The 13,440-nt window shown below is 42.1% G+C and overlaps 1 protein-coding gene across 1 annotated transcript; it reads left to right on the top strand.

The window, feature by feature from the left end:
• The first annotated feature begins 8,684 nt into the window (after positions 1-8,684).
• LOC115541824 (probable E3 ubiquitin-protein ligase TRIML1) lies at positions 8,685-11,653 on the top strand. The gene is made up of 2 exons (XM_030353693.1): positions 8,685-9,082; positions 9,183-11,653. The coding sequence occupies exon 2, from the start codon at positions 9,185-9,187 to the stop codon at positions 10,805-10,807; it is 1,623 nt and encodes a 540-aa protein (XP_030209553.1). The 5' UTR covers positions 8,685-9,082; positions 9,183-9,184; the 3' UTR covers positions 10,808-11,653.
• The last annotated feature ends 1,787 nt before the right edge of the window (positions 11,654-13,440 follow it).

Genomic DNA, 13,440 nt, shown 5'->3' with positions numbered 1-13,440 from the left:
GTGTGTGTGTGTGTGTGTGTGTGTGTGTGTGCGTGCGAACATGAGTGAGAACATGTTCGTGTGAAAAAAATTGTTTTGCCCCCCCTGATGCAAAAGTGAAACTCCGCCTATGCGATGGGTGTACATGATTCTTATAGGAAACGTTCACATCGTGGGTAAATACAACGAAAACAAAGGTCAGGGGGAGCGGGCTTCGTGGAGTTTAGGATTGACCAGAGGAGAGACCAAGTTAAATTGCAATTCACAATATGGGTGGCGTTAGGACTGGGCGATATGACGATATATATCGTGTGATGATATAAAAACGTCTAGCGTTTCATATTATCCTCTCGTTTATATCGTCTTGTCGCAAATCACACTCTTTACGGTAAATTTTTACGTCATTTGGACGACGCTTTACATTCTTCCACACGCACATGAACGCAACACAAACAAACATGGAGGAGAGTGAACGTGACAATTCTGAATAGGAGAAGGACTCCCACGACCAGCCTAGACAAAGTGAGCTCGTACCTAAAAGATGGGCTACGAAATAGGCCTTTCCATGTGGTCACTTTATATAAACTACCGTAATTTTCGGACTATAAGACGCGCCGTTTTTTTCTTATTTTTCGATTCTGCGGCTTATATAACGGTGCGGCAGAGGACAGCTGATTTGGAACGGAACAGCTGTTCACTTTCACGGGGAAAAACTAAGGAACTTCAACCTACTTAGGCCTACTAATTAACCTTCAAAAGCTATTAAATCTTCAACAAAATATGCAGATACTGTCAAAATCGGTTCCAGGCAGTATATAGGGATTATTAATGTTGTTTTTGATGGTGTTTTTTTCTGGAACGAGCATTCGAATATTCGCTCGGAAAAACCAACGAGTATTCGAAGCCTGAAAAATGGCATTTGGGCCAGCCCTAATGGTAATTAAACATTAAAACACCTGTGGTTTATAGTCCAGTGCGGCTTATGTACACATCATTCAATTTAGCTGCTGTGGCTTATACTCCGGTGCGCCTTATAGTGTGGAAAATACGGTATCTATTCATTGAATTTACAGAAAATGTGCTATATCGTGATATATATCGTTATCGGGATATGAATGACCTATATCGGGATATGATATTTTGGTCATATCGCCCAGCCCTAGGTGGAGTGGACATGGCTGCAAGACGGTTAAAGGAATCTACACAACAAAGAAGTCTGTGGATTGGCCTCATTATCAAACTAGGTGCCCACACTTGCAAATGCAAACTATCTTAACACCTTTCTATTAGAGAGGGCGGGAGGTATCTCCAGGTCTATGGAGAATGCATAGAAATTCATTGAAATTGACAAATTATTCAAACAGGGTTCATATAATTTGTATATTAAAGTTATGCTTGACATTGCCACAACATTGTCATTCCCGTTATCTTTGTTATTACAAAAAGCCTGCAAGTTCACTTGTGAAATAGACTGCGATTGAACCCCACATTATACATGATTGTGTTCATTCCACTGACCTTTCCATTCCGTGCGCTTAATGCTAACTACCTTGGATGGATTGTATCATAATAGGCGATAATGGTTGAAGATGATCCATTTTAAAAGGTCCCTGGTTAAATGTCTAGATCTCAGTGATGCTCAATTTAGGCCGGTCCTTCCTCTAGAATGCAGCATTATTCTAACGGGACAAAGTCAGAAGATTCCTAGCATTGGTCACCCTTCACTCCCTGTTTGCAGCGGCGGCTGGTGATCCAATTCGTGGGTGGGGTGCAGTAATGGACGGGGGTCCTCCCCAAGAAAATATAGAACTGGTTTCTGGGATGCCCACTAGCTAAAAATGTATTCTGATTCATAGCCTACATCCTGACTTGCAGGGCCTGGACAAGCTTACACTACTTTCACTTTCATTCCACTAGCCATTGCTATTTGACCCATGGTTGTTATTCTGATATTGAGGCATATCATGATCATTGTCCTATAGTGTTTTACCGGAGTGTCAAGGTCTATTTCAAATGCAGTTTGGGACCCTTGTATATATATATTTTATATGCTACTTACCAAAAGACTTAATTAATATGTAACTTACTTGTTCCTTTTAAGTATAACATTGCGTGATTGAGGAGTCCAATTCCTCCACTGAAATGGGTAGAAAGTGCTTTTACGGCTCTCTGCTAATTAACAAACTATCACTTCTCTCTGCATGTAGTTATGTTGCGCAATGCACGATTTCTGCTGAGGGAGGTAGCCTATTAGATTCATTGGCTGAATTGTCCAATCAGCTCCAAATTGCTACAATGTGTTGAAACACAAGACAGTGTAGTGACAAGTGTTTCTTCAATACTCTGAGTAATTCAGTTACTGTTGGGAAAGGAGAACAAGCCTATCTTGATGAATCCTTCATCATGTTGTGTGTTCAGTAACAGGGGTAGGTTTCGTGTTCGGTCTTTCTTCTTCTTTCTTCTTTTTACTTGCTGTGTGTGTGTGTGTGTGTGTGTGTGTGTGTGTGTGTGTGTGTGTGTGTGTGTGTGTGTGTGTGTGTGTGTGTGTGTGTGTGTGTGTGTGTGTGTGTGTGTGTGTGTGTGTGTGTGTGTGTCTCGCTGCAGTTCACAAGGTGAACTGCACCGAGGAGGATTCACCGCCCCCAAATGGTTCCACATGCATTAACTTTGATACGTCTTTGATGTGTCGTTCATCGAATAGGAACCTATATATTCAACAAACCAATAAGAACCAATGCAAAATAATTAAAATGTACCACTATATCAAAACTAAAAGGATATTTTCCCGACGGCCTGGAGGTCAACATCCAAGCTTGGATGCTAATGAGGAAGAGGAAATGGAAAGTACGTATGGGGATTCTGATGGGGATTAGTGTCCTTTGTGTTATGTTTTATTTAATGCAGTGGAATGCCAGGAGTCTGGTTGCAAATAGGCAAGAGTTTAAACAAATGTTGGATGGGCTTGAGGAAAAGCCAGAATTAATTTGCATTGAGGAGACTTGGTTGAAACCAAGACTGGATTTTAGAATTTCCGGGATATAAGTGTGAAAGGAGGGATCGAGAGAGTACGGCAGGAGGGGGGTGTGCAACTTTTATCAAGAATGGAGTTCAATATAGAAGAATGGAGATGGATACAGTGTTGGAATGTGTTGTCACAGAAGTGTGGACTGACCGGGGGGAAATCGCCATTGTTCATTTGTATAACCCCTGCATCAAGTTGGAGGAGATTCATTTTCAGGAAATTTTGGATAGGATTAGTGAACCAATGGTGTGGGTTGGGGATTTTAATGCACATAATGAGCTGTGGGGAAGCAAGAAGAGAAATAGGAATGGGAAAATTGTAGAAGAGTTTATAGACAAAAACAGCTAGTGGTGTTAATTGATGGTCGACCTACATGGTTCAGAACAAGTCGGACAGGGTTTGATTTACAGAGCAATGATAAGATCAGCAATTGATTATGGATGCATGGTTTATGGATCAGCAGCTCTTTCAGTGTTAAACAAATTAGACATAGTCCAAGCAAAAGCCTTAAGAGTGTGCTGTGGAGCATTCTGTACAACTCCAATAGCAGCATTACTAATAGAAATGGGTGAGATGCCGCTAGTATTAAGAAGATATAAACTTGGCTTGAAATACCTAATGAAGCTCCAAGGACAAAGGGAAGTGTTACCAACAAAAGACCTACTGAGTGATCATTGGGAGTTTATGGGAATCAGAAAAACTAAAACTAACTTTGCAGAAAATCTTAAATCTGTGGCGCAGGAAATTGGTATTCGGGATGTTAGTGTTTGTTCTCCAGTGTGTCGCTCAGTTGCTCCGTCATGGCTGATCCCAGATCCCAGTGTTGACCTAAAGTTTATGAGTATAAGCAAATCAAGGATGTCAGAGGGTGTAGTAAAAGAGATAGAAGTCTGGCAGCAACAAGTATGGGGAGACCATCTACTCATTTACACTGATGGGTCAAAGGAGCATGAGAGTGGTAAAGTAGCAGTGGGTATTAGCATTCCTGAAATCGGGTACAGAATAGGGTATAGAATCTCAGATCATATGTCAGTATTCACAGCAGAGATGGTGGCAGTCTTATGGGTGGAGGATAATAAACAGGGGTATTCAATAGTATGTAGTGATTCAGCTGCAGCTTTAATTTCAATAAAAGAAGGAAAATCCAAGTCCAGACCGGGTTAGGGTTAAGGCGGGGAGGGAGGTGGGGTTTCTCTGGGTGCCGGCTCATGTGGGTGTGAAAGGGAACGAGGAGGCGGATGAGGAGGCAAAGAAGGCGGTGAAGGAGGAAACAGTGCAAATTCATCTGCAATATGGGGCACCCGAGTACATGGAAAAAATAAACAGGGCTCTAAAGGAAAGGTGGCAAAATTCTTGGGAGAAGGAAAGGAAGGGAAGGGCGTACTTTACAATACAGGAAAATGTAAATAAAGATAGGTGCACTTTTAGGTGCATAAGAAAAGATGATGTAGCAATCACAAGACTGAGGCTTGGACACTGTGGGCTGAGGAGTGGGCTGGCTCTGATTGGCAAACACCCCGATGGTAGGTGTCAGTGTGGAGAAGGAGAGACTGTAAAACATGTACTTCTCCAGTGTGGGTGCTATTCCAGGCAAAGGAGGACTCTGTACCGGAGGCTTGGAACAGCTGGAGAATCAGTTTTTAGTGTGCGCACCCTTTTAAATCTGGATTCAGTGGATAAAACAAAGGAATTGATGGACTACCTTCACATCATTGATAGATAGATAGATAGATAGATAGATAGATAGATAGATAGATAGATAGATAGATAGATAGATAGATAGATAGATAGATAGATAGATAGATAGATAGATAGATAGATAGATAGATAGATAGATAGATAGATAAATACTTTAATAATCCCAGAGGGAAATTATTTTTGTCACAAACTCCAAATATACATACACAAATAAATAAATAATAAGAATAAAATATAATATAAAATATAACATATATATATCCATATCCATATATATATATATACATACACACACGCATATACGTATATATATATATATATATATATATATATATATATATATACATGCAACATAAATACACATACATACACAAAAGATAAAAGATACAACCTAAGAAAAACAAATATACAAATAACAAATTTAAGGACAATATAAATATATACAACACCATATATACATATATATATATACATATATATATATATATATATATATATATATATATTTCCAGAGACAATAAAATTAACCCACTGGTTCTTCAGCGGCTCGGAGGAAGGAACAAAATATAGACTTTTGTGTTCATTTGTACATCCAAACACTAAGCAACTGCTATGCTTCGCTCGTTTGCGAGCCATGGTGTCTCTCAAGGAAAGAACTACGTGTACACGATCGTAGAGTAGGGTCTGTCTCATGGTCTGTCTGCGTCCTGAAGGACGGAGGCGTAACTTGTAGTAGGAGGCGTAACTTCTTCTTCTTCTTTTATTTAGGTAGTCTAGACGCAGCTATGGCGTATTACTGCCCCCCACTGTTTGTTATTTCCCCCTAAACTTTAAATCCTTTTATATACTCCAATGACTACATAAATACTAAATAAAGGCAATAAAGGTAAATACTCCCTTAGAATGTCAGACACCGTCCCTCTCTGTAATCTCTGACCTCAAACAAGGACTGTAATTCTTGCACCTTTTGCACAATTCTGTACAATTCTTTTTGTACAGTGCTGTCTTTTATGGATGTATGTGTATGTATATATTAAAGCCATAGTTCGACTTTGCTCCTCAATTGGACAACTGCAATTGTCCGAGTGGTACTCTGCGTGTGCGTGCGTGCCTGTGTGTGTGTGCAGGCGTTATTCAATTGCCTCTCGGCCGCTTGTACCCACAATCTGTCTAATGATGGGAAACAAGTACATGATGGAGGTCTAGGGAAGAATCTCCAAGACAACCCTAACAGATTTACAAAGTATGTATATGTTCTCACGAGGCAGAACTTCTCTTCATGGATATTTTACTTTGAGGTCCAGGTCAAAGACAAGACTGCATGGCGTTTGGGAGTGGCCAGAGAGTCCATCGACAGAAAAGGTCTGATCATAGTGACCCCTGAGAAGGGTTACTGGACACTTTACTACGACGAGGATGGGATGGTGTTTAATGGTAACACTGCTTTCCGTCTCCCTCTGAGAGCTGAGCTCCAGAAGGTGGGGGTGTTTGTTGATTATGATGAGGGTCTGGTCTCCTTCTATGATGTGGAAGCCAGGGTTCATATCTACTCTGCTACTGGCTGTAACTTTAGAGAGCCTCTCTATCCATTCCTCTGTCCATGTGATCATGAGGGTGGTACAAACTCTGCCCCCCTGATCATCGCACCTGTCCAGTAAAACAGACCTAAGAACCTTGTTTGATAATAAAATAATCAAACAACCAAAACAACTAATGTTGTTCCCTGAATAAGAATCTGTACTATCTGAGATCTGAGTGAACTGTATTATTGTAGTAAGAAAATAACTCTGACTATTATAAAATATAACCCTTTGTAAATTATTACATCACAGTATATACCTACTTCGTTGTTTTTTTCTCATGTTTTTCTTAATGGTTAACTGCTATACAATTGTTTATGGTTGCAATTATGTAGAACTAGTTTCTGGGATTAATTTGCATCATAATAATCAAATCATTGCTTTACCTCTGAATCATGAATGAAGACACAATAAAATGTATAATACAGATTTAAATACAAATGGAAAAGAAGCTAATGAGTCAATGACTTTTAATGTCCACCATACAACATCCCAACATGTGTTCCACACTTGCACAAAAGTCACAGTGACCACATGTAAAGATGCCCCTCATGTGTGTGAGTACCGTGACTTTCTCTTGTCAGCTCTCCTCTCCTCTCCATCCTCTCCTCTTAGTTTCTCCTCTCTCCTTCCTCTCTCTTCTCTTCCTCCTCTCCCCTATCTCTGCTCTCCTCTCTAGCTCATCCAGGATTGTGTTAATTATTGCTTTGCATACACATTACACGTGTTTACAAACAACCATAGGCAATATTAGGATTTATTTGGGCAAATATTTGAAGTGCTTTAGCTCTAATGTAGCCTTTTTTAAGACGGCGAACAATTATTTTGCTCCAATGATCCATGGTTCAGCTCGACCCTCAAAGGACAGTGAATATAGACTACTTTACTTTCCGCACTAAATGCTATTTTCTTCCAGGTACTTCTCACTACAATAAACGTAACTTGATTCAAACGTAAACGGCGATCAAAACAACGTAACACTCGGGGAGCTTGCAGCGGGGGAACTACAGCATTATAGGGTGGTCTGGGGGAGACCGAGGTATCTTCAGTGGGTCCATAAACCGTGATAGAAGAGTGCCCATGGTGATCGCCGTGACAACGCTGAGCATCGGCGCCAGGAACTCGCTGCCCAAGGTGGCATCCGCCATCGCCATGGGCCGGTTCATCAGCGCGTGCCACGCCGGCCTTCGTCTTCTCCGCCCTCATCGAGCTCACCGCCGTCGACCAGTGACCAAGCGGAGCTGGGCCCGGGGCGGCAGGGAAGCACCGGAGGCCCACCACCCAAAGGTGACAATACTACCATCATCCGTCACCATGGAGACCGGCTGTTGAGTCATTTAGCAGACGCTTTGATCGAAAAATAACTTTGTTGATTCAGTTAAAAACAAAAAAAATAAGGTTTACACTGACATGTGATTACATATTCATTAGAGTGTCTGTGGATAGCTGACGTAATTCTAGGGTTTAGGTATTATTTCTTCCTCCCTCTTATCTCCTCCTCCCTTCTCCTGTTTCCTTCCTCCTCCCTCCCTCACCGCCTCCTCCCTCCCCCTACCGATCCTTTAATTTTTTCCTCACCCTTCCTTCCACCTTCAAATCCACCCTTACTCCTCCCCTTCCTCATCCTACCACTCTTGTCCCTCAACATCTCCACTCACACCCTTCATCCTCTTCTTCCTCTCCTCCTCCTCCACCTCCTCCCCCTCCCCCTCCATCCTCCTCCTCCTCCTCCTCCTCCTCCTCCTCCTCCTCCACCTCCTCCTCCTCCTCCTCCTCCTCCTCCTCCTCCTCCTCAGAAACGGGCCCACATGGTGCTCGCCAAGTAGGCCAACAACGTGTGCTCGGCCGGAACTAATTTCATAATTAATTTATTCATATTTTTTGCCAATAATGTCTGGATAGTGTCCTTCTGTTTATTTGTGTGTGTGTGTGTGTGTGTGTGTGTGTGTGTGTGTGTGTGTGTGTGTGTGTGTGTGTGTGTGTGTGTGTGTGTGTGTGTGTGTGTGTGTGTGTGTGTGTGTGTGTGTGTGTGTGTGTGTCAACCGTAGTCTTTGGGGAACACAAATCTAGAGACAGAGGACAGACGGACGCAGTGTGCTGCTCGCCCTGCACTAGAGAGAGTATATTCTCTCACATTGTTTCAACCTCCTTTAGTTTTGTTTCATGTTTGTGTGTGATTGTGTGTCTGTGTCTGTCTGTGTGTGTGTATGCGTGTGAGAGACCCACTTTTACCAGCAGGGGGTGCACTAGTTCTTCAAATGGGGCAAACTTTCCAAAAGATAAAGGAAATCCCCCACTGAACAGGTTAGGCCAGGCTGTATCACGCTCTTCTGCTCGTGGTTGCACTGTGCGCGTGCCCATCGGGGAGGGTTCCTACAGCAGCGTAGCGTCAATAAGCAGCCCTTTGCTTTCTGCCCGTTTCTGTTGAAAGTTGGATTGGGGTTGGATAGAAAGTGTTCTGGGAAGCCCAGGAAACCTGGATAGTTCTACACCGATCAATCCCAATGACTCAAATCACAACACAATCCCAACGTTCATCGTCTTGCACTCTTAACTATAGAGAGAAGAGAACACTCATCAACGTATTTGAGGAGACCACAGTGCATGAATGCAGAGCACCCATGTGCCATGGGGGCGGAGCCAGTTCTTAGGGGAGGAGCCAGGTGTCAGGGTCGGTGAGGAGAGGACGTCATGTTGAGGAAACGAAACCAAAGCCAGCCGACGTGGAATCAGTTCTCTCGTTCAGGCGAAAAGAAAAGGTATTTTGGAAAAAAATAGTCTGCCAGACAGAAGCCATAGCAAGGTGAGTAAAACAGCACAACTTTGAGAGAAGTTAAAACTATTTTACCGTCATGAAATTAAAAAAAGAAGTGGAATTGATAAATCTTGTCGTCTGTGTCTAGGAATGGCCTCTGCTAACACTGCCTGGTCTGAGGATAACTTTTCATGTTCCATCTGTCGGGATGTGTTCAACCATACAGTTACCACACCATGTGGACACAACTTCTGCAGAACCTGTATTACTAAATTCTGGGATGAACAAGTCAAGTACAAATGTCCTGTTTGCGACAAGCTTTTCGACACAAGACCTGATCTACAGGTCAATACCCTCTTATCAGAGAGGGTTAATCGCTTTGGAACGTCCGTACGAGTAAAAGAGCAGCCTTGTGTTGAACCAACAGAAGTTCTCTGTGACTTCTGTACTGGGACCCAGCTGAAGGCCGTGAAGTCCTGCCTAGTGTGTCTTATCTCTTACTGCCAAACCCACCTGGAGCCACATCAGAGAGTCGCAGGCCTGAAGAAACATCGGCTGGTTGAGCCTATGGACCGTCTGGAAGAAAGGATGTGTAAGAAACACGACCGACTTCTGGAGCTCTTCTGCCAGAATGACCAGGTGTGTGTGTGTCAGTTCTGCACAGAGGGTGACCACAGGTCCCATCCTGTTGTACCTCTAAAGGAGGAATATGAAGTGAAGGCAGCCCAGCTGGGGAAGATAGAAGCTGAAGTTCTGCTGATGATCGAGGAGAGACAAGAAATTATTCAGGAGATTAAAGACACAGTTAAACGCAGCAAAGCAGATGCAGACAGAGAGATTGCCGATAGTGTGCAGGTCCTCACAGGTCTGATGCGCTGCCTTGAAAAGTGCCAGGATGATCTCAACCAAATGGTTAAAGAGAGACTGAAATCCACAGAAAAAAAAGCAGAAGAATTCATCAAAGAGCTGGAGCAGGAAATAGAAGATTTGACCAATAGAAGCTCAGAGGTGAAGCTGCTCTCCGGCAATAAAGACCACCTCTACTTCCTCCAGACCTTCAGATCCCTGAAGAAACATGCGCCCACCAGGGACTGGACGACGGTGGAGGTCCGTCCTCCGTCATACGTAGGGACCTTGAGGAGATCCTTGGATCAGCTGGAGGAGACACTGAACATGGAGATGAAGAAGCTGCGTGATGCTGAACTGAAGAAGGTCCAGCAGTATGAAGTAGATGTGACTCTGGATCCTGATACAGCTCATCCCAGTCTCATCCTGTCTGAGGATGGGAAACAAGTATATCACGGAGGTGTATGGAAGGAACTCCCAGACAATCCTAAGAGATTTTCAAAGAAGTTTTATGTTCTCACGAGGCAGAGCTTCACCTCTGGGAGATATTACTTTGAGGTCCAGGTTAGAGACAAGACTATATGGCGTTTAGGCGTTGCCAGAGAGTCCATCGACAGAAAAGGTCAGATCAGAGTGACCCCTGCGACGGGTTACTGGATTATTACTTTCAACGACGATGTGTTGGGCTTTAATGAGGTCCCTGTTGTCCGTCTCCCTCTGAGAGGTAAGCTCCAGAAGGTGGGGGTGTTTGTTGATTATGATGAGGGTCTGGTCTCCTTCTATGATGTAGATGCCAGGGTTCATATCTACTCTGCTACTCGCTGCACCTTTACTGAGCCTCTCTATCCAATCCTCAATCCATGTACACGTTGTGATGGTAGAAACTCTGCCCCCCTGATCATCTCACCTGTCAATCAAACAGACTAGGACCTTTGTTTGATAATAAATTAATGAATACTTCAATAATCAATGACTAATGTTGTTACCTGAATTAGAATATGTACCATTTGAGATCTTAGAGAACTGTATTTATATCATAATGTACGCTGTCATTCGACAAGGATAATTTTATTAAGAGACTTACACAAAGCAAGCATAATAAACTCATCAATTATTAAATAACTGTGGTTCAATATCTGTTTTCTCCTGGATGTCTTTGATATGTTTAGTGATGCAAAATTGTTAAACGTTGCAGTCAAGTAAAATGTTGAAAGTGTTAAATGTTCATTTTGATCAAAAATCGATTTATTTTAAACAAAACAATTTAAGAAGTTAATTTTGGTAGTTAAGCGAATAATGTATGACAACACAATCAAAAGTTTGTACACTTCAGATAAAAATGTCAGAAAAGTGAAATGGGTACATTCTCAGTACACTATGCATTAATTAATTAAGTATGTATTCAGTAGAATAGCTACACTCTCAGTGCAATATGTAGAACATGTATGGGCTCTCTACAATATGTATTCAGTGGAATAGGTATATTTTCTGTACATGCTGATGGCTAGTTCAAGCAGTCTCACCTAAACACCGTACACTAGTACGGTAGTTCTTCAAACGATGCAAACTTTCCAAAAGAGAATCCCCGAAAATGCCGGCGGTGGGAGGCGTACTCCCATTCACTACCTCGACTGGTTTATTTCACTCTATATAGCATTGAATTGAAGATGTTTTTATTTCGAACAAGGAAAGAAAAAGAAAAAAAAAACAATAATAAACAATAAAAGGATGAAACAAGTGCACAGTTACAATAAAGTAATATTTACACACAAATCATTTGAATTGTATATGTTAAAAAAATATCTACATATATATATATATATGACTTCAAGCTTGATGATAACAGCCTTCTAAACCTCCTGGGAGGTTGCAAACTTTCCAAAAGAGAATCCCCGAAAATGCCGGCGGTGGGAGGCGTACTCCCATTCACTACCTCGACTGGTTTATTTCACTCTATATAGCATTGAATTGAAGATGTTTTTATTTCGAACAAGGAAAGAAAAAGAAAAAAAAAACAATAATAAACAATAAAAGGATGAAACAAGTGCACAGTTACAATAAAGTAATGTTTACACACAAATCATTTGAATTGTATATGTTAAAAAAATATCTACATATATATATATATATGACTTCAAGCTTGATGATAACAGCCTTCTAAACCTCCTGGGAGGTAGAGTAGGTCTCTACTGATCCATCGCTATGGGGCTGATAACGTCTATCGAATCTCTCTCTCTCTCTCTCTCTCTCTCTCTCTCTCTCTCTCTCTCTCTCTCTCTCTCTCTCTCTCTCTCTCTCTCTCTCTCTCTCTCTCTCGCTCTCTCGCTCTCGGTGGCCGGTGTGTCGAGGACAGCCGCAGCTATGAAGGTATTATTGTAGCAAAAGTCTCAAGCATGCGTACACTAAAGTCACAAATGCGGAACTAAAGTCACAAATGCGTAACAGTAAAGTCACAAATGCGTAACTAAAGTCACAAATGCGTAACAGTAAAGTCACAAATGCGTAACTACAGTCACAAATGCGTAACTAAAGTCACAAATGCGTAACAGTAAAGTCACAAATGCGTACCTAAAGTCACAAATGCGTAACTAAAGTCACAAATGCGTAACTAAAGTCACAAATGTGTAACAGTAAAGTTGAAGTTGAAGTTATTCTACCATTGTCAACACGAAATAGGGGCTACGAGTTCACAAATCCTTTGTTACGGGTGCACGTCCATCGATACGACTGCACGAATCTGCTGCTACTCTTGTCAACACGACTCTTTTTCTTGTGGGTACGACTCTCTTTTTCCTGTGAGTACTTTTGCTACACGCCTAGGTGGTATATGTGTAGCAAAAGTCATTCGTATGACGTAGAGCGTCCTTGGGCGGGACAAAATTGCATAAACCAATGAAAGTCGCCGGCAGGGGATGCACTTTTCAAACTACACTGGGACCAGTCCAAGATTCCACCTCTTCATTTCTGGAATCTTGACAAGTTCACAGAAGAGAAGACGGCATCCTACACGTCAAAGGTGGGTATCTTAAATGATGTTAAATTTCAGTTCAACTGAATTCCCCCCAAAGTAGGCTATTGCATTAACATGCCGCCAGTGTCATTCAATGTATTATAATGGTCGCCATAATATATAATAATATGTTCAGAAATGTCTCGGATCGGCCTACTGCACCGCCTTTGTGAATTTAATTCCCCCCCCCCCCCCCATCTTTCGAAAAATAGTTTAAATCCCATATTCAACATTCGTTCATTCATTCATTCTACTCGTTGATGACCAACATTTAGAAAAACATCTACTTTTATTTTAGCCTTTTTAGTCTTGGGTGAACGGGGTGAAATCGAAGCGCGCATGCACTCGATGCATGCATCCCGCTTCCGGGGATACTCTTCTTATCGGGTACATTTTAACTACATGGTAATTACATTGGCACGACACCGGCTTCCATCATCTTCTTCGCCACCTTTTTTTAATAAATCGCCGTTTCTCGTTTTACGACGGCGCAAACACGACTATCGGCTACTTAAGGCTCACGGCCCCGGGCCCCCTGGGTAGGCCCCGG

The sequence above is a fragment of the Gadus morhua genome, chromosome 4 (genome assembly GCF_902167405.1).
Source record: "Gadus morhua chromosome 4, gadMor3.0, whole genome shotgun sequence".
Lineage (NCBI taxonomy): Eukaryota > Metazoa > Chordata > Actinopteri > Gadiformes > Gadidae > Gadus > Gadus morhua.
Note: the sequence above shows the minus strand (reverse complement) of the source record. Positions and strands in the feature narration are given on the sequence as shown.

Coding starts and splice junctions, on each gene's coding strand:
- LOC115541824 (XM_030353693.1), top strand. CDS start 9,185: ATGGCCTCTGCTAACACTGCCTGGTCTGAGGATAACTTTTCATGTTCC.